The 25445-nt window shown below is 38.8% G+C and overlaps 1 protein-coding gene across 2 annotated transcripts; it reads right to left on the bottom strand.

Annotated features, from left to right (window-relative positions):
* Positions 1 to 2: 2 nt before the first annotated feature.
* Positions 3 to 24780, bottom strand: CYP51A1 (cytochrome P450, family 51, subfamily A, polypeptide 1). Of its 2 annotated transcripts, none has more exon segments than NM_001131436.1 (10): positions 3 to 1674; positions 4895 to 5063; positions 6370 to 6465; positions 10963 to 11158; positions 11568 to 11687; positions 14017 to 14191; positions 15273 to 15399; positions 16652 to 16828; positions 19650 to 19748; positions 22049 to 22353. In NM_001131436.1, coding segments are annotated over 10 exon segments (1530 nt in total). In that variant the 5' UTR covers positions 22241 to 22353; the 3' UTR covers positions 3 to 1495.
* Positions 24781 to 25445: the final 665 nt, after the last annotated feature.

The following is a 25445-nucleotide window of genomic DNA, read 5'->3' as shown; positions in this document are numbered from 1 at the left end:
TCAAAGAGAATTTTAATGTGAAAAATTAGAGATTCTGCCTTCACAATTAGAGTTTAACATGAGTCTTCCAGTGTTTGTTTTAAAAAGAACTGTAATATACATAAAGCAAAATATTTTAGCATCACCTAGTGAAAACAGATGATGTGGTATTTTTTCAGCCATCTCATATAGTTAGGCCCCGAGTTTTATAATTTGAGATAAGTTGATTCCTATACAGAATGTGCTTTACAAAATGTGACCAATTTTATTACTCCCAAGGACCTTGTTTCAGATTATCTTAAAACCAGAGTTCACTGATCTCACATTTTAAAAAGAAAAAAGTTTGTTAACGTCTTTTAATCAACATAAGTAGTAACAAACATCCCCAATTGGATTCTAGAGAGGAAGCAGGGAAGGCCAGGCGTGGTGGCTCATGCCTGTAATCCCAGCACTTTGGGAGGCCAAGGCGGGTGGATCACGAGGTCAGGAGTTCAAGACCAGCCTAGCTAACATGGTGAAACCCCGTCTCTACTAAAAATACAAAAAATTAGCCAGGCATGGTGGCAGGTGCCTGTAATCCCAACTACTCGGGAGGCTGAGGCAGAGAATTGCTTGAACCCGGGAGGCGGAGGATGCAGTGAGCTGAGATCGCACCACTGCACTCCAGCCTGGGCGACACAGCGAGACTCCATCTCAAAAAACAAAAAGAGGAAGCAGGGAACAACTGAGCCAAAACAAAATTATCCCCTAAGGACTTGACTTTGGACTTCCACATAAATGTGACCTTGTAGAACTAGATACGTATTTATGAGGTAAATATGTAATTATTTAGTAATTAGATCAAGATACGTGAGCAGTCTTTAGCATTAATAATTACATTATTTTTAGGAAATCTTATCAAATATGGTCCTGGATCTCTTAATTTCCCATATGCAGTGATTTTAGTTAAAATTCCAAAGGATTTCTTTTTTCTATAATATCTCCATTTCTGAGTATCATCATACCAAAACAATTAGTATTCTCTTATTCAAGGCTTTAGATGTTCGATTATTCCCTACCCTTCCATCCTCACACACACAATAATTGCCCAGATAAATAATAAACTGTGGTTTCCAAGTATCTCACTGGGATTTTTATTCTTTATACCTTGCAGGACTAGTCCAAGATTTGAATACTCTGAACTTATTTGGCAAGAGCTATGAGTACTCGTAAAATTACTACCTGGAAATTATATTATTTAGAATCTGCCAATTACCTAGATCCCCCCTGAACAATTGTTTTACTAATGAACTTCCTGAAAGCACATGTATAAGTATCATAACTATTAGAAAATATTTCAAATGCTATTATATTTGATAGAACCATTCAGTTAACAAAATACTAAATCATAAACTGGCTTTTAGAATTACACACTCAAAAAAGTACACTACAAGAGTTGTTTTGTACACTTCATTCTCTTCGAATGCCTTTGTAGCTTACAGTGATGATCACATATATTAGTTCCTTGCAACCTTTTTCATTTTGATCTTCGTTTGTAACGGATAACTGGGTTTTCAGGGGTGTGAATCATAGTTGTATAATTCACAGTGGGAAAGTATCCATCGATGAGATCAAATTCATATAAACGAAGCATAGTGGACCAAATTGTCTTAATTTGAACATAGGCAAAATTTTCCCCAATACAACGATGACGCCCTAAAAAAAAGAAAAAGTTGTAAGAATCAGTTTAAATTCTTTCTCATCCTTTTAGCCTGGGGTGATATTTTTTATCTACATTTTAGATGAACAGCAAGTGTACAGATAATATAATAAAAAGATGATATTCTTTTCACATAAAACAATGTGAATTATTAAAAATTCCAGGAGATTTTCAATATCACATTTTAGGAAAACAGTACTTGACTAATCACATAACTTTGCCAATTACTTTTTCTGAAAATATAATCTGGGTTAAATATATGGAAAGTTTGACTCATAAGATGGTAATCTAGTTTGGGAATATAGTAGAATATTCTGTTTGTCCCAAGAAAGCCCTAGTTAAAAGTCAATATGAAAACCTTCCAATCAAAACCTCAAATGTCATTATAAATGATTATGGAAGAAAATGAGATTTAATGAACCCAAAATAATATACTAAAAAGTCACACCCATGTAGAAACTGACAAGCTGATTCTAAAATGCATATAAAAATGCAAAGGACCTAGGATATCCAAAGCAATCTTGGAAAAAGAACTGAGTTGGAGGACATAAAACTGATTTCAAATCTGACTTCAAGACTAAAGGTAAAACAGAGTGGTACTAGGTAAGGATCAACAAATAGATCAATGGAACAGAGCAGAGAGCCCAGAACAGAATATTTTTATGGTTATTTGATTATCAATAAAGACACCAAAGCAAGCCAATGAGGAAAAGAAAGTATTTTCAACATAAGGTCCAGGAATAACTAGATATTACATGGGGAAAAAATGAAATTCAACTCCTATGTCACACCATAATCAAATATTGATTCAAGAAGGGTCACAAACCATGATGCTAACAGCGTAAATTTCAGTTGAGAAGAACAGGAGAATATCTTCATGACTCAGGGGCTAAGCAAAAATTTTAAGACAGGGCCAGAAAGCAATAACCATTTAAAAGATTGATACATCGGACTAAACTAAAGGTTATTCATTTGTCAAAACTCAATGAATGTTGACTTAAGATTTGGGCATTTCATTGCAAGATTTTTCATCAAAAAACCTAAACTGAAAGTGCTTAGCACAGTGCTTGCTTGGCTCATAACTGTACTTATTTCTAGGAGTGACATTTAAGATGAGCATTTACAAATTGGTCCATATTTCAAATATAACAACTAAAGAGAAGCTTGGCTTATAGGAAGAATAGTCAAAGGATTTAATCGCAACAAGCAAGAAGTATCCTAACTGAATCAACATAAGAGTAGATAAATCTGATGATTCACAAAATGTAATATTATGAAAATGAATTAACTATATGCACCAACGTAAATAAACAGCACAATTACGAGGTAAAAGAATGAGTAAAGAAATTAGAGACATGTAATGTGATATTTAACAAGATTAACGTAAGATCATATATCCCCCCACAAATTCAAGTCCATCCAGAACCTCAGAATGTGATCTTAATTGGGAAATAGGATCTTTATATACGCAATTAAGATGAGATGACCCTGACTTAGGGTAGGACTTAGATCCAATGACTGGTGTCCTTATAAGAATGCCATGTTAAGATACAGAGACATGAACAAGAAGAAAGCCTGTTGAAGACAGGGGTAGTAATTGGAATGATGTAGTTACAAGCCAAGGGTTGCCAAGAGCCACCAGAAGCTAGGAAGATGCAAGGAAGGATTCTCCTGTAGAACCTTAAGGAGAAGCACGGTCCTGCCAATACCTTGATTTCACACTTCCAGCCTCCAAAACTGTGAGAGAATAAATTTCTATTGTTTTAAGCCACCCATATTGTGGTAATTAGTTACAGAAGCCCTAGGAAACTAACACAAACATTGAAAAAAAGATTGAGGAGACATTATATCTGTACTCAAATACCTCATACAATGTAAGTTCAGACACTATGGTTAGGACCAACTATAAATGGGATGTTAAAAGGAAACAGAATTCAGCTTTAACATAAGGCTCTAAAAATGACAGCTGTCCAAACATGGAATGAGCCATCATAAAAGGCAACTGAACAACCCACAACCCATTTCTAGTAAAGTTCAAGTGGAAACCAGATAATTACTAGTTTAGAAACAGTTCCTCTTTGGGGCAGAATTTGGGCTACAGAACTAATGCTCTTCCCATCTGTTAACAATCTGATTCTTTGGCCAGGTGGTATGGCTCACGCCTGTAATCCCAGCACTGTGGGAGGCTGAGGTGGGCAGATCGCTTCAGGCCTGGAATTCAAGACCAGCCTGGCCAACATGGCAAAACCCAGTCTCTACTAAAAGCACAAAAATTAGCTGAGCATGGTGGTACACACCTGTAATCCCAGCTACTCAGGAGGCTAAGGCACGAGAATTATTTGAACCCAGAGGTGGAGGTTGCAGTGAGCTGAGAGATTGTGCCACTGCACTCCAGACTGGGTGACAGAGCAAGACTCTCTCAAAAAAAAAACTATGATTCTTTTATATATTGTGTTATACACCACAGTATTAAATTTATTACATAAAGTTAAGATCTGAAGTTCCCAAAGGACTTTATATTTTCCTTTATATGTGGAAAAAGTGTGACCAATGACAAGTCATCTGTCATTTAAATGATCCCTTTGGAAAGACTAAAGTCACAGAATATAGTTTAATCAGTACAGAGAACCAATGGACAGAGAAATTACTGGAGAAACAAGGGTATAGCTAAATTATTTTAGGATCTTACTGGAAATGAAATTTGCAAGCCTACACACAACCTGCCCAAATTTAAAGAACATTTTCTCATACGGATATTCACAGAGAGCAAAAACATTGACTAACACTCCAGAAAAGTTTTAATTTTAAAAGACTGCCTTTGCTTTTTTGTGAAATGCTAGTATCTGTTATGATATTTAACCTAAATTAATTCCCTGAATGGTGTGCTGACTCCAGTGGTTCTTTAAAAGAGAATCCACAAAGAGCTTTAAATACTATTGTAAGGGAAAACAAGGATGTTCTATAAAAATTAGACCTAATAAAACCAGACAGGTTAGGAAGTAGTGAAGCATTATATAAGGATTTATGGAACAATTCCATTTAGTACAAAAGAAATATTTTTCTCCAACTTATAAAGATTCTTCTCCTAAAAAAGTTTGCAAAAATGTCCCTATAAGGAAACGGAGAGATAATTTGTAAACACAATTCAGAATATTTTGACAGAGACAAATATGTTATCAGAACAAACATTTCCAATCTAAAATATAATCATCTTACCAGCTCCAAATGGCACATAGGCAAACTTTTCCCCTGATGCTGGGTTATCCTGTAAGTAGCGATCAGGATTAAAGTCCAGGCGTTCTACCCATGAGTCTTTAAGTCTTTGATTGACAGTGGGAGAAACACACACCTGATGTCCTGGAGGAATGGTATACCCTGCCACAGTCTATAAACAAAAGCCACACATTTCATTAGAGAATTTTAAAATGTGGTGACAAATAATCAGATAATTGTGTAATAAAGCATGAATATACATAGGATACTCAGATGCTCTTTGACTTATGATAGGTTTACATCCTGATAAATCCATCATAAAGTCAAAAAATTCTAAGTTGAATCACATAAATCAAGAACCATCTGTACATATATTTTAAAACTGGCTAGATAATAGGCAAACTAAAAATTATTTTAACTCAAGATGATTTCCAGTGAGCCAGCGTTGGGCTGGAAGTACACAGTACACAAATCAAACCCATAATGCCTTGGAGGTAGGGTTGGAATTTCAGAGAGGCTTTCACTATCAATTTGTACACTTCATGTTAACAATTTTTTAAACAAAATGTTATTTTTAAAACCAAGAAAAATATGTACTTTGATTTTTAAAACCCCAATTGTTAAAGAAAAATGCAGAGCATGATTAGCATTAAAGATTAGCATGTAGGCCAGGCGCGGTGGCTCACGCCTGTAATCCCAGCACTCTGGGAGGCCAAGGCGGGTGGATCACCTGAGGTCGGGAGTTCGAGATCAGCCTGACCAACATGGATAAACCCCATCTCTACTAAAAATACAAAAAATTAGCCAGGCGTGGTGGCATGCCCCTATAATCCCAGCTACTTGGGAGGCTGAGGCAGGAGAATTGCTTGAACCCGGGAGGCGGAGGTTGTGGTGAGCTGAGATCGTGCCATTGCACTCCCGCCTGGGCAACAAGAGTAAAACGCCGTCTCAAAAAAAAAAAAAAAAAAAAAAAAAAAAGCACATATATTATCTACAATTAGGTAAAAATATGTTTTTAGAATATATAAAACTGAAGATTAGGTAGAAATGATTATTCTACTTTTTTAATTTTAAAAAAATCTCATTTATGCTACTCTACTTCCTCTTTTCTCTCTGTTTTTTTTTTTGAGACAGGGTCTTGCTCTGTTGCCCAGGCAGCAATGCAGTGGCGTGATCATGGATTACTGCAGTTTCAACCTCCCAGGCTCAAGCAATCTACCCACATCAGCCTCCCAAGCAGCTGGGACCACAGGCATGTGCCATTATGGCCAGCTAATTTTTAGAAAAAATTTTGTAGAGATGAGGTCAGTCTCACTATGTTGCCCTGGCTGGTCTCAAATTCTGGCCTCAAGTGATCCTCCCACCTCAGCCTCCCAAAGTGTTGAGATTACAGGTGTGAACCACCACACCCAGCTATTTCTTCTGTTGATAAATAAAAACTGGGGGTATAGAGGGGAAGATGTAGCCAAGATACTCACCTGAGGAGTTCTGGCCATTCTCATCATGATCATTATAGGAGGTCTAAGTCTTAATGTTTCTTTTATACAGCGATCAAGTAAATTTAGATCCTTGAGCTAAAATGAGAAAGCATTTCCTGATTGTTATAAATAACATACTTCAACAGTACAAAAAATTAGTTTAACTTCTTGGTTAGTACAAGACAGCTTGCATTCCAGCTAAAAGTACAGAGGTAACTGGTTCAGGGTGGCTGGGGTTATCATGCTCTATCACTGTCCATGGTGAAAAAGGAGGGCAAGGCAACAGAAAGAGGCGATCGCCCTGAAGAACGAAGTAAGAACCTACAAAAATTCACTCCTCCAAAAAATGAAAACAGTAGCAACAATCTTAATGTCAACTTTTTCAAAATTCTGGAAGATTAACCAAAGGCTTGCAACAATCTAAGGAGAGTTAATTCAAGAAAAAGAAATCTGAATCTTGGTAAGAAGAGTAAGCTTTGTGGTACTGAAAGTTGTATTTCTTTCATCCTCCTCTCCCCAAATCCGTGGTAGCCCCGGAAACCAACAGCATGACAACTATAGCAGCTGTGAAAGCCAGAAGCCTAACAACTATTAGAGGAGCCAGAGCAAATTTTCCAAAAATAATTAGCAAAAATTGTTTAACACTGAAGGTGCCTGAGATGGTGATATCAGTTGGTGCTAAGAGACAGAACAAGAAGTTTAAAAGGGAAAACTGGGGAGTAAGATGTCCACAGGAGACTTTGAAAAGTTCCAACATAAGAGAATCTTGAAGGCCACACATATGTATAAGACCATGCATATGCCCAGGTAAGATCTAAGAGGCTGTAATCTTTTATCTCTGACTGACCTGTACACACAGGTAGTGAAGGCAGACTTGTAACTGCCTGTTGGAGTGTTAATAACATCCCCTAACACACACATACAGAGCCCTTCAGCAAAAGCTAGGAGACTGGCTGTTCAAAGCACTTCAGTAAATCTCTGTCCAAATATTAGATGCCCACTAAGGTAAGCAGAGATTTCAGTGACCTCACTGAACAAGGAATGACATAATTAATCCAGGAAAGGCAGTAAACAAACAGCAGCAGCAACAACAAAAACAACAAAAAGCCAGCAACAATAAACCCAGGGAGGAGGGCATCTGATTTCCACAGTTGCCACATTATTTTAAATGTACAGTTTTCAACAAAAAAAATTACAAAAAACACACCAAAACAGGAAAGTATGGCAAGTACATAGAAAAAGCAAGCAGTTTAATAGAAACTAACCATGAAGAAGCCCAGACATTGGACTTACTAGATAATGAATTTAAATCAGCTATTATAAATAGGTTCAAAGAACTATAGTAAAATGTGCCTAGATATCTCTAGTAAAATGGAGAATATCAATATATTATTTTAGAGAACCAAACAGAAATTCAAGAACTGAGAAGTATGAGAACTGAAATGAAAAATTCACCCGAGGGGATCAACAGCAGATTTGAACTGGCAGAAGAAAGAATAACATCAAAAAAATAACAATAATAAAATACTTAAGAATACATTTAACAAGAGAAGTTTAAACATTGTGCACCAAAAACTATAAAACATTGTTGAAAGAAATTAAAGAACTAAAATAATAGAAAGACATCCCATGTTCACAGATTTAAAGACTAAAATTGTGCTCCCAAATTAATATGGCGATACAATGCAATCATTGTCAAAAATCTCAGCTAGCTTCTTTGCAGAAATTGACACACTGACCCCAAAATTCATATGGAAACTGAAGGGACTAGGAGTAGATAAACAGCCTTGAAAAGGACAAAGTCAGACGACTCACAGTCCCGAATTCAAAACTTATTACAAAACTACTGTAATGGCATCAGACTAAACATATCAATGGAATAGAATTGAGTCCAGAAATAAAGCCTTAAATTTATGGTCAAGAGGCTTTTTAAAATGTATTTATTTTTTCAGAGACAGGGTTTCGCTATGTTACCCAGGCTGGACCCCAAGTCCTGAGCTCAAGCGACCTTGCCATCTCAGCTTCTCAGTAGCTGAGAATACAGGCACGTGCCACTGTGCCTGGCTATAATAGATTTTTTTACAAAGACAATTCAACGTGGAAAAAATAGTCTTTTCAACAAACAGTGTGGGACAACTGGATAAACACATGCAAAAGAATGATGACCTCACACCATATACACAAATTAATTCAAAATGGATCAAAGACCTAAATGTAAGATATGAAAGTACAAAACACTAAGAAGAATACACAGAAATAAATCTTCATACGCTTTGATTAGGCATTGGTTTCTCTGACACCAAAAGCACATTAAAAAAAAAATAGATGAACTCTTACAACTCAATAATAAAAAGACAACTCATTTTAAAAATGGGAACAGGATGTGAGCAGACATTTCTCCAAAGAAGTATACCAAAGCCAAAGAACACATCATAAGACACTCAACATCACTAGTCACCAGGGAAATGCAAAATCAAAACAAAATACCAACTGGGCATGGTGGCTCACACCTGTAATCCCAGCACTTTGGGAGGCCAAGGCAGGCAGATGACTTGAGGTCAGGAGTTCGAGACCAGCCTGGCCAATATGATGCAACCTCGTCTCTACCAAAAATACAAAAATTAGCCAGGCATGGTGGTGTGTACCCAGCTACTTGGGAAGCTGACAAAGAATAGCTTGAAACTGGGAAGCCGAGGTTGCAGTGAGCCAAGGTCGCACCATTGCACTAGAGCCTGGGCATTGCACCAAGACTCTGTCTCAGAAAAAAAAAAAAAAATGTACCACTTCAAACCTATTATAATAAAAAAATCAAGTAACAAGTTTGGTGAGGGGGTGAAGTCAGGACCAACATACACTGTTTAGTGAGATTTGAAAGTGGTGCAGCCACTTTTAAAAACAGTCTGGCAGTTCTTCAAAGTTACCTTATAACCCAGCAATTCTACTCCTAGGTATGACCCCCCAAAATTGAAAACACATGTCCACATAAAATCAGTACACAAATGTTTAGAGCGGCATTATTCATAATAGTTTAAAAGGTGGAAACAACTCAAATGTCCATCAACTGATGAACAGATAAACAAAATGTAGTATACCCATGTAATGGAATATTATTGGTAATAACAAAGACTGAAGTACTGATACATGCTACAACATGGATGAACCCTGATAACATGCTAAGTGAAACAAACTAGTCACAAAAGACTACAAATGGTATGATCCCATTTATATGAAATATCCAGAACAAGCAAACTCATAGAGGCAAAAGGAGATTAATGGTTGCCAGGGGCAGCGGTCAGGGAGAATGAAGCATGACTGCTAATGGGTACCAGCTCTCTTTTGGGAGTGATGTAAATGTTCTAAAATTAAAATTATGATAATGGTTTCCCAACTCTTAATATGCTAAAAACCACAAAGTGTACATTTTAAATGGATGGATTTATGCTATGTAAATATATCAATTAAGCTGTTATTTTAAAAGTTACTAAAAACAAGAATGAGTGTTGAGACATCACTACTGAGCTTACAGAAATAAAAAGGATTATGAGAATACTATGAACAAGTGTATGCCAACAAATTAGGTAAGCCAGATGAAATGGACAAATTCCTAGAGAGATATAAACTACTGAAACTGACATAAGAAGAAATGGAATATCTGAATAAACCTGTAACAAATAAGTTGAATTAGTAAGTAAAGTCTTCCCAGAAAGAAAAGCACAGATCTAGATGATTTCACTGTTGAATTTTCGCAAATATGTAAAAAAGGATTAACACCAATCATCCACAAACTCTTCCAAAAATTAGAAGAAAAAAAGAATACTTCCAAATTCATTCTGAGACCAGTATGATCCTGATATCAAAACCAAAGACATCACAGTGAAACTAGAGATCAATATCCCTTACGAATATAGATGCAAAAATCTTCAACAAAACACCAGCAAGTTTACATGTAGTAACATATAAAAAGAACTATGCACCATGACAAAGTAGGATTTATCCCAGGAATACAATTAACATCTGAAAATCAGTGTAATGTGCCATATTAATATAGGACCAAAAACACAAAAGATAACAGGAAGATGATATCACCAATGTTTGCTTCCAAGATGGAATGTCAGGTTGTGCAGTGAGTTGTCCTTTCTTCCGTTCCACCCAGCAAGCTGCATGTAGTATTTGTAAATGTCTAGTCCTCATTACTACTACTACTACTTTTAGAAGTCTCTGCTCATGCCCAGGCCACTATGGACATATAGAATTCTAAGTAATTCAGAGGCTTCTACATTTCATAAGACACACAACATGCACATAATATCCTCTACGTACAGAAGCCAGACTTTGAAGCAGAGGAAGTAAGTACCGAAGAAATATCCCCAAAGATCTCTAAGCCATCAACCCAAAACATGTCTGATAAAGCTTAATGGCAAGAAGCAATAACATTAAGATATTTTAGGTAAGGTTATAGGGAATTTGCTAAAAATAGAGAAGCTGATCAATTTAAGCTACAGTATACAGAAAATCTCAAATTGTCCCTTTTAAAAATTAGTCACAGATCCTCAAAGTCATAAGGCAGCAATGAAACTGAAAAATCCAACAAACCTGGTCATAAGTTAAAGGAGGCAGATTCTCTCCACAGACTGTTTTCTGTTCTAAATAACATTTTTCTTGAAGTGTTTTGTCTCTGGCTAAAAAGAAGCCCATCCAAGCACTAGTAGTTGAGGATGTATGCTGCCCTGCCAAGAGTAATCCAATAAGCATCCCTGCTACTTCATCATCAGTCAAAGGACGCCCATCCCTAAGGAATGAACCAAAGACACAAATTTAACATTTTGGCAGATACATTTCATGCCTCAACCTTTAAATAAAGTGTCATAATGAATACATTTTTCAGGTATAATAGTCTCTTATATTTGACTATCACAAGTCAAGAGTTTTTTTTCTCTTAGGGAAGAGACAGACCAGCACAAAACGATTTTGATTACAAAAGACTCCATTACAGTTCATTAGCAAACTTTTACCATACCCAGTCACTGGGATTACAGTAAGACACAGGATGCCAATAGTTTATGTCTCAAAAGTCCAAAGATCACAGCTACCAACTTACTTTGCCAACATTACTGTTTTTTAACTGGAAATACTATTTAACTGTGTTTTAATGTGTAATTTCCTGCTTCAGCTTAATATGTTATCTGAATAGCTCTTACTTGTATGTAGCATCTAGTAAAGTTTGGAGAATGTCATCAATTTTTTCTTGAGACTGTCTGCGTTTCTGGATTGCCTTATAGAAAATATCCTTGATTTCCCGATGAGCTCTGTCCCTGCGTCTGTAATTAAAAGATAAAGATGATTTTCTTAAATAAAGAAATAACCTTCTAGCATCAAATTCATTTTGAGAACCAAGACCAAGCATAAAGCATCTTATTTAACCAACTTTAATGACTCTAAAATAATTGACAAAAAAAATCAGAACCAGGAACATACTGGAAGTCATGAAAATCTTACATTGTTAAAAATGTCCATAGTCCCTAAGGGCAAGAACTGTGCTTTGTTTAACATATATATCCCAGATTCTTAACACATTGCCTGTGTTCAAACTAAAGGCCTAAAACAAGCAAGAAATTCCTTTAGAAGTATTTTCCAGTTCAACAGAAAGTAGGATACTCTTTTAAATTAACATAAAATTCCAATTTTAATACCAAATCAAGTCTTATAGCAGAAGAGTCACTCTGGTTCTTCTATGGAATCTGATTCTACTTTTCACTTTCTAATACAATAGTTTTTTGTAGGGGGTGAAAATACTAGCAGATTCAGAAAACAACCTTCAACTCCTAAACTTTACCTTTAAATAGTATGTTCACTATGTAGCAGGTACCACGTTAAGTGTTTTACATGAATTACTCACTTTTATCTTCCTGTGAGGTACATACTATTAACCTCAAGTTATAGCTAGCTGCATAAGATCACACAGAAAGCAAACATTGGAGCTGGAATTTAAAACTAGGCAGTCTGACTCCCAAGCCCCCTCTTAAATCAAGCCTTCTAATAAAAACTCCTACCCTGTTTCATTTACAAGACTGTTAATCTGTTACTGAGGATCAGCTGAAACCATGTATACAGAAGAGAAGATGCTGGGGCTTAACTGTATGAATACAGTCGAACCAGGAAAACATAGGCCTGTTTAAGAAAGTGAATTGAATAATCTGGTTAAATTAGTTGGTATGAGTAGAAGAAAGAAAGACTGGGCCAGAATGTGAAGGGCCTAACATAGCAAGCTCTGACTTCATCCAAGAGACAGAGCAGGTAGAAACAGGCAGGTAGAAATGCACATTTATGGGCCAGGCGCAGTGGCTCACGCCTGTAATCCCAGCACTTTGGGAGGCCGAGGCGGGCGGATCACAAGATCAGGAGGATCAAGACCATCCTGGCTAACACGGTGAAACCCCATCTCTACTAAAAGTACAAAACAATTAGCTGGGCGTGGTGGCGGGTGCCTGTAGTCCCAGCTACTCGGGAGGCTGAGGCAGCAGAATTGTGTGAACCTGGGAGGCAAACCTTGCAGTGAGCCGAGATCACGCCACTGCACTCCGGCCTGGGCGAGAGAGCGAGACTCTATCTCCAAAAAAAAAAAAAAAAAAAGAAATGCACATTTATGGAGAACCCACTACAAGTCCAGGGCTGTGCTGGGTGTTCTAATATAAGATATATTAAAACATTTTGAAACTGCAAAGCGCCTTGCAAATATAAGGTATGATGAGTTCCAGAGAACTTTAGGGAATCTCTCCTGGCTCTTCCTTTTACTCCCACCCCTCTTCTAATCTGTAACGAGATAGAGGGGGCAGAAACAGAAGAAAAGAGACTAGCAATCTATCTCCACCCCATCTGTCACCTAAATGCCAATAAATCAACAAAAGTATAGAAAGCCTACTAATATGCAAAACACTAAGCACTAAGCTATAGATCAAGTCCTAAGAGCAATATTTCTTTATATCAGAGACAGTCCCTATCCTTAAGAAACAGAAAATTAAATAAAGGCACAAATATTCAAAACAAAGAAACTTCACAATACAATAAAAAGCCACCAAAGATTTCAAACAAGTGCTAGAGAAGAGCTATATCACTTTTAGGTATAGTTCAGAGACTTTCCTGAGGATAAAGAATACGTGAGGTAAGCAGGCTTTTAAACTAGGCTGGGCTCAGTGGCTCACACCTGTAATCCTAACACTTTGGGAGGCTGAGGCAGGTGGATCACCTGAGGTCAGCAGTTCGAAACCAGCCTGGCCAACATGATGAAACCCTGTCTCTACTAAAAATACAAAAATTAGTTGGGCATGGTGGCAGTGAGCCGAGATCACACCACTGCACTACAGCTGGGGCAACAGAGCAAGACTCCATCTCAAAAACAAAAACATAAATAAAATATTAGACTAGACAGACAACAAATCACCTTTTTAATAAACTGAAACTTACTTTAAATGAGCTCACTATATAAAGAAAATTTGTCTTGAATTCTTACAGAAGAAAGAGGATTTATAATCTTACCCATTTTGTATGTTTTACTTGTTTAATTTTTATCTTTGTTAAGGCAAAGCATACCAACACTACAATAATTATACAAAGTTAAATAACCAAGTGTAATATCTTCTTTATCCATACCTGAAACTAGGCAAAGGCAGCCAACCTGGTAAGAGCCAGGCTGCATGGCTGAAACCTCCATCCAAATCTGCATACAGCTGTGCTACCTTTTCATTGAGTTGACTTCTGACTTCCTTTCCATGCAAACAATGGCTAGCTGTTAAAATTATGAGCTCAGAAAGAGCTTCAAACACATCTAGGGAGAAAAAAAAGATTATTCTCATTACTATTTCCAAAAAGTGAAAGAAAATTGAGAATTAAAAACAGAACTCAAGAACAAACAAGATCCTATTCATATCATCAAAAAAAGTCTGTAGACAGACATGTGACTATGTACAACAACAAAGAAAGACGGGCAATAAACCAAACAATGGGAAGCACCCTGTCCCTCTGAACAGCCAAAACAGATCCCAGAAACACATTTCAAAACCCCACTCATGAGTGCTTCATCATGAAAAGAATAAATGTGGTTATTTGATTTCCAGGTCACAATAACAAAGGCAGAAAAAAGGTTATTTATAGTGCATACGACAATAATAAGGTACTTCCCAAGGAATAGTAGCCAAAGATCAGATTATTTCACAGGTTAAAAGTAGGCAGATCAGGGCCAAAATGGAATTACTGGCCATATATAAAAGAAAACTATAATCACCAATTAGTATATCCCAACACTGGAGACAAATGCACCAGGCAAGTTTAATTTGATGACACTCAACTAATAAAAATTATCCAATTAATTTCCTGTTAATTCCACATTCACTAAATGAACTTCCAATGATCATTTGGCATTCCAATTATATTTGTCAATAAAAATATCAGTAAATATTCTGGATTTCTTGGTGCTGTAATTATATGTCTCACATGCATTATTACATTGGCATTCTAATTTATACATCAGTTTCTTGTATGGTTAGAAAATATATCATATCAACTTAAGTATACCAAAAACAAAGATTCTGGACCTCTTATTGAGGCCAAAGGCCAGACCCAGAATATAGCGACCTGCTGCCCTGGGTCCTGCTGCCCTGTGGGCAGATGTTGCTTCCTACTATGGGCACAGCAATTGCTTCTGAAGGCAATATTTAACTTGCAGCCCAGTATAAAAACTGTATTCTCAGTTACAACTTCATGGTAATCATTACACAACCCTCCCATAAATCCAAGGTAGTTTTACATACACTGTAATTTGTTTTTTATATACTACACACATATATACTCTACTTTTCTATTCACAGAGAAGTAGAAATGTTAGGACAAACATAAAACATTTTGCTTACTTTTTTCTCCACTTTCTCCCCAACTCTCAAAGTATTCCTTTGTTTCTTTTTCAATTATAGAAACATGCTGTTTAAAGTGGGCTATGTTAAGGCCACTTTTTAACATTTTCTTCTGCTCCAAGAAAACCTTCAAAAAAATTCAAAAAGGGGATACAGCATTAAAACACATTTTTGTTTTATCATAAAATCCATTTAGGTTATTATAACTATGTAACACTAACACAACTAATGGTTTTAACCCTTTGGGCATTTACATTTTAAGAGTCTAAATGAATAGATCTATCTGACTCTAAATGAATAGAGTCTAAATGAATAGATATATCTGAGCAGAAGGATTTTCCAGGGCTCCCTTTTTTGGCCTTAAGGAGAGCCAAAAGCCATTCATTCCCTCATTCCCCATCACTAGAAACAAGATTTAATGTTAACTCTTAACTGCTATACTAGGGTACTGGCTAATGTGTGTTACATTCACAGCCAGAGCCCACACCAAGCATTGGGGCCAATTGTCTGATTTGTGTTCTATATCAACTTAAAACAATTTCATATTTGGCTTTCGAGAGTAAAACATACACATAGGTGTACCCCACACCTGAAGTAGTTGCATTAAAAGAGGACTTCTAAAGTCAGCAATCTCTAAACAGCTCTTATGTTAGAATTTCAGGCAGGAATGGGTAGGTAGGAAGTCCTTTTGATGAAGTAACAGGATTGTCTTATAACCCTTTCAGATTAAATCCCAGTATGCTAAGTTATCGTTGATTCCATTATTTGTACAGGAAGCCCTTTAATATTGTTTAGCCATGACAGCAAATATAAAACGAAATACCCATTACTTATCAGTTATCCATGGCCTTTCTTCTCATGATTCTTCAGACTTTTGAACCAAGGAATAAACTGGTTCTACATTTTATTACATTTTTGTTTAGTTGGTTTCTGTGTGTGTGTGTGTGTGCGTGTGTGCGTGTGTGTGTGTGTGTGTGTGTGTGGTTTTTTGTTTCTGTTTTTGAGACAGTGTCTCACTCTGTTGCCAAGGCTAAAGTGCAGTGTTGTGATCTCGGCTCACTGCAACCTCCACCTCCCGGGTTCAAGCGATTCTCATGCCTCAGCCTCCCAAGTAGCTGGGATTACAGGTGTGCACCACCAGCCCCACCCAGCTAATTTTTGTATTTTTAGTAGAGACAGGGTTTCGCCATGTTGGCCAGGCTGGTCTCGAACTCCTGACTTCCAGTGATCCACCCACTTTGGCCTTCCAAAGTGCTGGGATTGCAGGCATGAGCCACCATGCCTGGCTGTTTCTACATTTTAAATGCATAATGTCTCACTATTAGCTATAACTACTGAGGTATAGATTTGTCTTTATTCATGGTAACAGTGTCACCTACTGGATTAGGCACATCGTATGCAACTCCCTTCCCAAACACAGGTGTTGTCAGGCGACTGTAGACATCTTCTGCATTCAGGTCTTCATTTTTACTATTAAAAAGCAGTGCAGCAGCATCACTCCCCAGAAGGTAAGTAAATGTCTTGCCTACCATGGTAAAACTAAATACAGGTCCATACTAAAAAAAGAAAAGTACATATAGTGATGTTACAAAAAATATGCAACACTAAGACAGTAACTTTTTAAAATCACAAAACAATGCATTATTGAAAAAATAAAAACATACCTAAAACTTAAAGCAATTATTTTAATCTTGCCATACTCCTCCTTCCTTTGTCCAAATTTATAATTATGTTCATTTAGTTGCAAATGTAGTAATAAGTAGTATTTAGTTGCAATACTAAATTGCAACTAATTTAGTATTAGTTGCAAATGTAGTAATAATATAATTATGTTCATTTAGTTGCAAATGTAGCAAATAAGCAAATATAACTGCTTATTATGCTTTTTTCAGTTTATATTGACAATATTTTCTATTGTCTATATAAACATCACAATGTTAATTTACTGACTACTCTTTCATTATTGGACATATGGGTGATATGTCAGGGTTTTCTTTAGTTATTACAGCTAATTCTGTGATGAACACCTCTGAAAATATAGACTTCTTCCCCCTTTGGTTAAAAACAAATTTTACAAGACTAGCCAAAGAATTTGACCTTTTCTTTAGTACCTGCTACGTGAAGACACTACAAGTTTATTTATCTATTTTAGCACTATCTCACCTACACTAAATGACTTCATTTTTTATTTTATATTAATTTGGTTAGATGTTAAATGCTTTCCCTTGCAGTTTTCTGGTTATTATTGAAGACTAGACTCTGGGGGTATAATCATGAAAAAAAATACTGTCCCAACTCACCAAGCTTAGTCTATTGGAAAAAATACAAATTAATCAAATAATCACATTAACAAACATAAAACTGCAAATGTGACAAGTATTACAGAAAGGAAAGCAACTCTGAGATGAGAGAATCTAAAAAAGGGAGACCTAACAGAGGAAAAGACAACTAGGTTGAGACCAGAAGAATGAGGCATTAGTTTGGTAGCTACACATTAACACAAAGGCCCTAAAAGTAAGAGAAAGAGAAAGGAGGAGATGAGAGTTGAGCATTAGGCAGTGCCAGACCATACAGAGTCTCATAAGCCATTTTAAGGAAGTTTTTAAATGGGTGACAAGAATTTTTCAGAGAAAAGGGAAAGATGCCATTGAAAAAGAAGTCAACAATACACTGAGAAAACAAAAGTAAAAAGTTCCTGAGACAAAAGAGGGATGGAGAGTTCAGCCTCCAATAAGAGGCAAAATATAGCTGTAATAAAATCAAAGTGGTAGAACACAGTGAGCCAGACTGTCTGTGTTCAAATCCCAGCTCCTCCACCTACTTGCTGTATGACTTTGGTCCTATAGTCAGAGAACTTAATCTCTCTGTGTTTCGTTTCTCTCACCTGTAAAATGGTAATAATAATAATAGCAGTTCTTCACAAAGCTGCTGCCAAATTTTATATACAGGGCAGAGAAGAGTACCTTGGCTTACTTAGCATCTTAATGACTTGTTTACCATTATTGTTATCATTAATAAAAGTATAGGCTCAGAAATCAGACCATGTGTAAATCCTGGCTTGGCCACTGTCTAGCAGTGAGTCCAAGAAGAAATTATATATCCTCTCTGCTTCTCAGTTTTGTCATCTATAAAACAAATATACCTGAAAGGGTTTTTGTGGAGCTTCAGTGAGATGATCTTTGTAAAGCACTAAGTACTGGCATAAAGTAAGTGTTTTATAATTATTACTGTGATAGGAAAAAAGAGAATAGGATTACAACATAAATACAAGTAGGTTTGCATATTTGAAATTGAGAAAATGAGGAAGTTTTCTTTGAATGGTTTTTAATAATTGTCTCCTAAATCAATGTTTTTAATCATTGTCTCCTAAACAGGAGAAAAAAATCATCTGCTTTGATGGAGAGGTAGAAAGATTCAGAAGTTTAGAAAAGTGAAGGTTTGAATTAGTCACTGTTATGAGCGGAAAAGTAGGCCCAATCACAAGAACATAATAGGACTGTAGAGCAGTGTTCAAATATCATTAAGGTAGGCAATCATAAAATCAAGAAGAAACTAATCTGGTGCAGAAGGAGACAATAACTGGCTGCCTCCAAGGGTGACTTCTGCCAGCTGAACACAATGAAAAGATGCAGGGTCGAGGAAATGTAAAGTACAGTATTGCCAAGAGTGTAACAGAAACGACATGCCATGGACCCAAAGTGGAAAAAGGAAAGTGAAGAATGAAGGCTGATGGATCAGGAGAAAGTAAATGGAATGCAAGATCCAATGAGGTCAAAGAATAGTTATAATTTAAGGAGTTGCATAAGCAAACCAGGAGATGGTATGGTCTACAAATAGGATATCTAAATTAATATTGTGGAAGTGAAACAGTTAAGAGTGACAAGTCCAAAGTGAGACTGTGAAGTAAATGGCTTAACTGGCACAGGGAAGCTCATTAGAGAGAAGACGGGCAAAGAATTGAGTAGCTATGGTGTCATGTGGGTCATTCAAGTGGACAGTGAAATCACAGAAGATGTATAGAGCAGGTTAGAAAACCCCATAGATGCATGGTAAAGAAAAATGAGGGTTAATTAATATCAATTTTAATGACAGTAAGTGCATAGAAAACTCAGAACAGTGGTTTTTAAACCACAGTTGCCAGAACTACAGGTTTCCTCAATGGTGTCTCAAAGACGACCCCAGGACATGGGAAAAGCTAAAAGGATAGGTATCTATAAGACACCATCTCTTAAACCAGAGCAGTTTCCATTTTGTTTCCTATACTGAGGATGTGTATATGATTACAATGTTTTTAAATGTTCTGCCACTTTTTAAAAAAAGTTTAAAAAGCACTTCTCTAGTTTTCTTTTTTTTCCTCTAATTATTTGGAAGACTTACCTTCTCATATGCATTTTCTAGAAATTCAATTGGACTTTTCCCAAATGCTATGGCATGCCCAAGGAATGGAATTGGGGAGAAAATGTATGGAGGACTTTTCTACAAGAGAAAAAAATAATAAATTCAGTTCGCGTTTCATTTCAAGAGAGAAACCCAGTTTCGTTTCATGACCAAACAATTAAACAAAATAGCTATTAAGACTTCAAAAAAAAGTTACCAAAAAAAAAGTAAGCATCAGAAGTAACTTGAGAACAGCCAAACTGCAAATACCTTAAGAGAGTAGCTATTGTAGAAAAGAACAGAAACTCAAAACACGGTATAAGATAAACGACCAGATAAACACTAAGGCACTATAAATTTAAATGATGGACACTGTCCAGAATATGTCCAATTATTATTGGTGTCTCCAGGCAACTTTTCTAACCATTAGTAGCAAAAAACCAAAAAGGTCAAACTACACTTGTCCCTTGGCATTTGTGGAGAACTGGTCCCAGGACCCCCTCACAGATTTGTATCCAGGGATCCTCAAGTCCCTTATATAAAATGGCAAGGTATTTGCGTATAACCTATGCACATCCTCTCATATACCTTAAACCATTTCTATATTACTTACAATACCCAATACAATGTAAAGGCTATATAAATTGTTATTAAACTGTGTTTTTTTATTTGTATTATTTTTTATTGTTGTGTTATTTTGTACTGGGTTTTTTTTCCCCGGGTATTTTAGATCTACACTTGGTTGAATTCCCAAATGTGTAATTTGTGTCCCCAGAGGGCCCACTATATTGTTTCTTCACTACTTACTTCTACTACTACTCACAATTTTAGTCCCAGATACTTGCTTAAAGAAGGTATAGAAAAAGACAAGCAGTAACTTGTAGTATAGAAAGAAGGGAAATGTTTAAGTAAACAATCAATCTCATGCTTCTCTCACTGCAAGTGAACTAGAGCCACTGATTTTAGAGTTTTTAAGACAGTAGATCAGCTCTAGCAAGAACTCTAGCATTCTTCATAAAAGTTTCTTTAGATGCCACAAAATGAGACCTGCAGATTACAACATTAAGTATCCTGAAAATCAAACAAAATAATGAAAAAGGGTAATACTCCTCAATTCTCTGGTGGTCTCAAATAGAAAGGAGCACCACAACCTCACAGTACTCCTCAGCTAATAGAACTATCTTTAAACACTAAAAGTAACTTTGTCTTCCCAGAGTCAAATATCATTTCCTTAAAGATCCCACGTGTAGGAAAAAAATAAATAAATAAATAACTCTTTCTTATGCCTGGTATGGTTCAAACAAAAATTATTTTAAAAGCTACTTGGTCAAAAGTTTGTACATTGCATTGTCAGTAAAAGCGTAGTTTTCAAAAGCTACTTATTGCTGACTGTAAAGGGCACATCCATCAAATAACATTTGGGAGATTGAAAGCTAAGTTAATAAGGCTGTTAAATTGAAGAAAATGATTTTTTTTTTTGAGACGGAGTCTCACTCCGTCGCCCAGGCTGGAGTCCAGTGGCACGATCTCGGTTTACTGCAACCTCTGCCTCCTAGGTTCAAGCGATTCTCGGGCCTCAGCTTCCCAAGCAGCTGGGACTACAGGCGTGCGCCACCACATCCAGCTAATTTTTGTTTTGTTTTGTTTTGTTTTGTTGTATTTTAGTAGATGGGGTTTCTCCATGTTGGTCAGGCTGGTCTGGAACTCCTGACCTCAGGTGATCCGCCTGCTTCGGCCTCCCGAAGTGCTGGGATTACGGGCGTGAGCCACTGCTCCCCGGCCGAGAAACTGTTACATTATTAGCATCAGAGGAAGGCCCTTACCACACTCCAGTCACTCCCATTACCACACTCTACACATCCTCCTTAATATGGGTATAAACCGCCATTAGGGGCACTGCTACAGCCCACAGAACCCTGAACCACACAGGGCAGCCTCCAGGATGACGGGCCAGCTGCCAACAGCATCTCCATCAGGACCCCCACCAAGGGCTCCAACGACCACCGGGTCGTTCAAACCCACAGCCGCCAATCCAGCCACCGCCACTAGGGGCACCACTGCCGCGGTCAGTACAGCCATCGCTACAACCACAAATGCCTTAACTACGACCCCGTCTAGGATCAGATACACAGCCAAGGAGGCCAGCACCGCCCCCCAGCACAAGGCAATGGCGGGTGCTACAGCCAGCGCCACCAGCAGCAGTGCCGCCGCCGCAGCCACTACTTCAGCCCCCAGGGCGCCTGCCACCAAAGCCACGCCGAGCATGGCCGCAGTCGCCCCCGCCCTTGCCATCCAGCCAGAGCACTGAGCCTGTCCGGGCCACGGAGCCGCCCACGCCAGCCCTTCGGCCGCCTCAGCTGCGGCGCGCGCCCCATTCGGACCCTAAAGAATGTACGTACCGCCCCTGCGGGCAGCTGGACCAGGTGGCCGACGGCGAGACGGAACAGGTAGACCAGGCTGAGGGTGAAGGCGCAGGCGATCAGCAGCATGGACAAGAGGTTGCCGCCCGTCACCTTCTCCATCGCCTGGCCCAGCACCGACCCACCCGCCTGCAGCAAGCCCAGCAGCATCATCCCGGCCGCCGCAGCCATTTCACTCCGTCGGAAACACTGAAGGCCGAGGTCGCCACCGCTCCTCCCAATCGACAGAGCGAGAGAAGCTGGCAGATGGTCGTCCACAGGCGGCCCCGGCCCCCAGGTCTCCTACTAAACCCAGCCCCACCCCTCGGGTCCCACGCGCGCCACCCCGTGCGTCACAGGATGGGGCGGGATGTTCCGCTGGCCACGCCCCTTAAATAACACTCTGTGAAGCCGTGGTCTTCTTGCGCGGGATAGGGCACCTGAGGAAGCGGGCTGCGCCTGTGGCACTGTGGTACGGGGCCGGAAGAGAACTTAGCTGAAGAGGCGATCAATCCCTGAGAATCGCGGGCGACCCGTTTTTGTGTGCCCGGGTGCGGGTGCCGGGACACGGCGTTGAAGGCGCTGAGCGGAGGGATCTCAGGGAGAGCTCGAGCGGCGACGGCGCGCTCTGTGATTGCACCGCGAGCCCCTGAGGTGATCTCGGCCTACATCGCGTCAGCGGGGCCTGGGGCATGAGCACCGCCTCCTGTCCGGGCGCAGGGAACTGGGGCACCTCGAACTGTGGCACCTCACCCTACTCCGGGGCCATGTCCTGGGGACTCCGACAGCCCCAAATAAGCCCTCGGGGACGGGGGTTGTGAAAAGCGAGGTCGTGAAGACGCCGGCCTCATACCGAAGGGTGGGACGGTGAGGTCAGCCCCGTCCCACTCCAACTAAAATCAACCTGACAGGTATTAATATGCCACCATGAAGTTAACAAATGTTGGTGATTAAGTATGCTAGGTTTTACGAAAACAGATTTTCCAAAATAAATGTACATGTTGTAGGACGTCGCGAACCATTTGAGGCAGCATTCCCCAAGGACACCACTTAGTCTGAAGGTTTAGCGGCCAGAAAGATTCTGAAGCTGAGTTCAGTCCTGCCGCCACAATCAACCTTCGCTCCTATGGCTTCACAGAAGCATCTCCCATGACTACCAAATTTAACTCCTTCCAGATCACCCATGGGAGCACCTGACTGGATTCATTTATTTAATCAATGTTAAGAACTAGGTTTTGTGCTAAGCTAGGGGATAGAGCAGCGAATGAGACAAAACTGCAAGGCCCTAGGGGAATTAGTAGGACTATACAGTGAAAGGGAAATTAATGAATTTTATAAGTATACTAATCAAGAAGTATATTCTTTTCCTTTGAGGTAGAATGTAATATAGCACCTCCCCTACCCGAGGCCTGGGTTAAGAGTATATTAACTGCTTATTTCTCCTCTATGCGTGGAGAGGCTTATCTGTGTTCCATCGTTTCACATTCCTTGAGGCACAGCGAGTGCTTGCTTCCCTCCCTAGCGCTGCTGTAAAGTCACAAAACTGATTAGCAAGTGTTGAAAAGCATGTATTCCCAAGGACGTAAGACATGTGGTGTAACAAATGTAAGAGTAATTAACTGCCTTTGTTCTTGCTTCTGCAAGTACGCTTCGTGCAACACGTAACTCCCGCCACAAACTGCTTAAAAAGTGATTGATCCCTTTGTTCGGGGCTCAGACTTTGTGGACCCTAGTCCGACTGAGCCGGTGATCACCTTAATAATAAAGGCTCTCCTGAACTCTGCTCGGTCTCTCCTGTCTATGATGTGTCCCGCAACACCAGTTGCCTGCGGAACACCTCTACCTACGGAGCTAACCCTCATCCCTGGTCAGTAAATCCAAAACTAAACCCGTTGCCTCCTCCTACCAACCTGTCCCTCCTATAATGCCTGTGAAGAAAAGGCATCACTGTGCACACTGTTGCCCTCTCCATGCTTCATCTAATGAGTCATCAGATCCTATAATTCTACCACCTTAAAAGTTTCACCGTTCCTTCCGGCCAGTCGCGGTGGCTCACGCCTGTAATCCCTGCACTTTGGGAGACCGAGGCGGGAGGATCACCTGAGGTCAGGAGTTCGAGACCAGCCTCGCCAACATGATGAAACCTCGTCTCTACTAAAAATACAAAATATTAGCCAGGTGTGGTGGCAGACGCCTTTAATCCCAGCTACTCGGGAGGCTGAGGCAGAAGAATCGCTTGAAACTGGGAGGCAGAGGTTGCAGTGAGCTGAGATCACATCACTGTACTCCAGCCTGGGCAACAAGAGCAAAACTCTGTCTCAAAAAAAAAAAAAAGAAACTGTGATATATATAAATATATGTGTATATTTATATATGGAATGGAATGCTATGCAGTCACAAAAAGGAGTGAATTAATGGCATTTTCAGCAACCTGGATGGGATTGAAGACTATTATTCTAAGTGAAGTAACTCAGGAATGGAAAACAAAACATCATATGTTCTCACTCATAAGTGGGAGCTAAGCTATGAGGATGCAAAGGCATAAGAATGACACAATGGACTATGGGGACTCAGGGGAAGGGTGGAAGGGGGTGAGGGATAAAAGACTACAAATTGGGTTCAGTGTATACTACTCAGCAATGGTTGCACCAAAATCTCACCAATCACCACTAAAGAACTTACTCATGTAACCAAATACCACGTTTCCTAAAATCCTATGGAAATAAAAAATTTTTTTTAAAAAAAAGAACCCAACAGTCTTCTATTAAGCCAGGTGTAAAAGAGAGTTACAAAAATCTAAAACTGTGCCATTCTTCTCACTAATCTTTTATTTTTGAAAATATAGCTATAGGCCGGGTGTGGTGGCTCACTCCTGTAATCCCACCACTTTGGGAGGCCCCGGTGGGTAGATCACAAGTTCAGGAGTTTGAGACCAGCCTGACCAACATGGTGAAACCCCATCTCTACTAAAAATACAAAAATTAGCCAGGCGTGGTGGCGCGTGCCTGTAATCCCAGCTACTCAGGCTGAGGCAGGAGAATCACTTCAACTCGTGAGGTGGAGGTTGCAGTGAGTCGAGATTGTGCCACTGCACTCCAGCCTGAGCGACAGAGCAAGACTCCGTCTCAAAAAAAAAAAAAAAGAAAAGAAAAGAAAATATAGCTATATTCATGAAATGACATTATTCATGTAAATATTTTCAATAAGTTTATATTTTCATTTATTTTAATTTATAATACTGTAAGTATTGATAGATATAATCCATTAAAAAAATGACTCTCTAGGGTTCTTAATAATTTATTATTTTAAGTCCTAATGTAACCACCCAAGGGGTTCACCTTGCCTGCTGCCTAGACAGAGCCAATTCATCAAGGCAGGGGAGTTGCAATAAAGTAAT

Source organism: Pongo abelii, chromosome 6 (genome assembly GCF_028885655.2).
Source record: "Pongo abelii isolate AG06213 chromosome 6, NHGRI_mPonAbe1-v2.0_pri, whole genome shotgun sequence".
NCBI lineage: Eukaryota > Metazoa > Chordata > Mammalia > Primates > Hominidae > Pongo > Pongo abelii.
Note: the sequence above shows the minus strand (reverse complement) of the source record. Positions and strands in the feature narration are given on the sequence as shown.

What these genes read in the sequence shown, in the direction of transcription:
- CYP51A1 (XM_054558837.2), bottom strand. Translation starts at nt 16,804, where the DNA reads ATGGTAGGCAAGACATTTACTTACCTTCTGGGGAGTGATGCTGCTGCA. An exon ending in CATACGATGTGCCTAATCCA is followed by an intron (nt 15,400 to 16,651) that starts GTAGGTGACACT and finishes ATTTTTTTGAAG; the next exon opens with GTTTTCTTGGAGCAGAAGAA. An exon ending in GGGAGAAAGTGGAGAAAAAA is followed by an intron (nt 14,192 to 15,272) that starts GTAAGCAAAATG and finishes TTTTCTCCCTAG; the next exon opens with ATGTGTTTGAAGCTCTTTCT.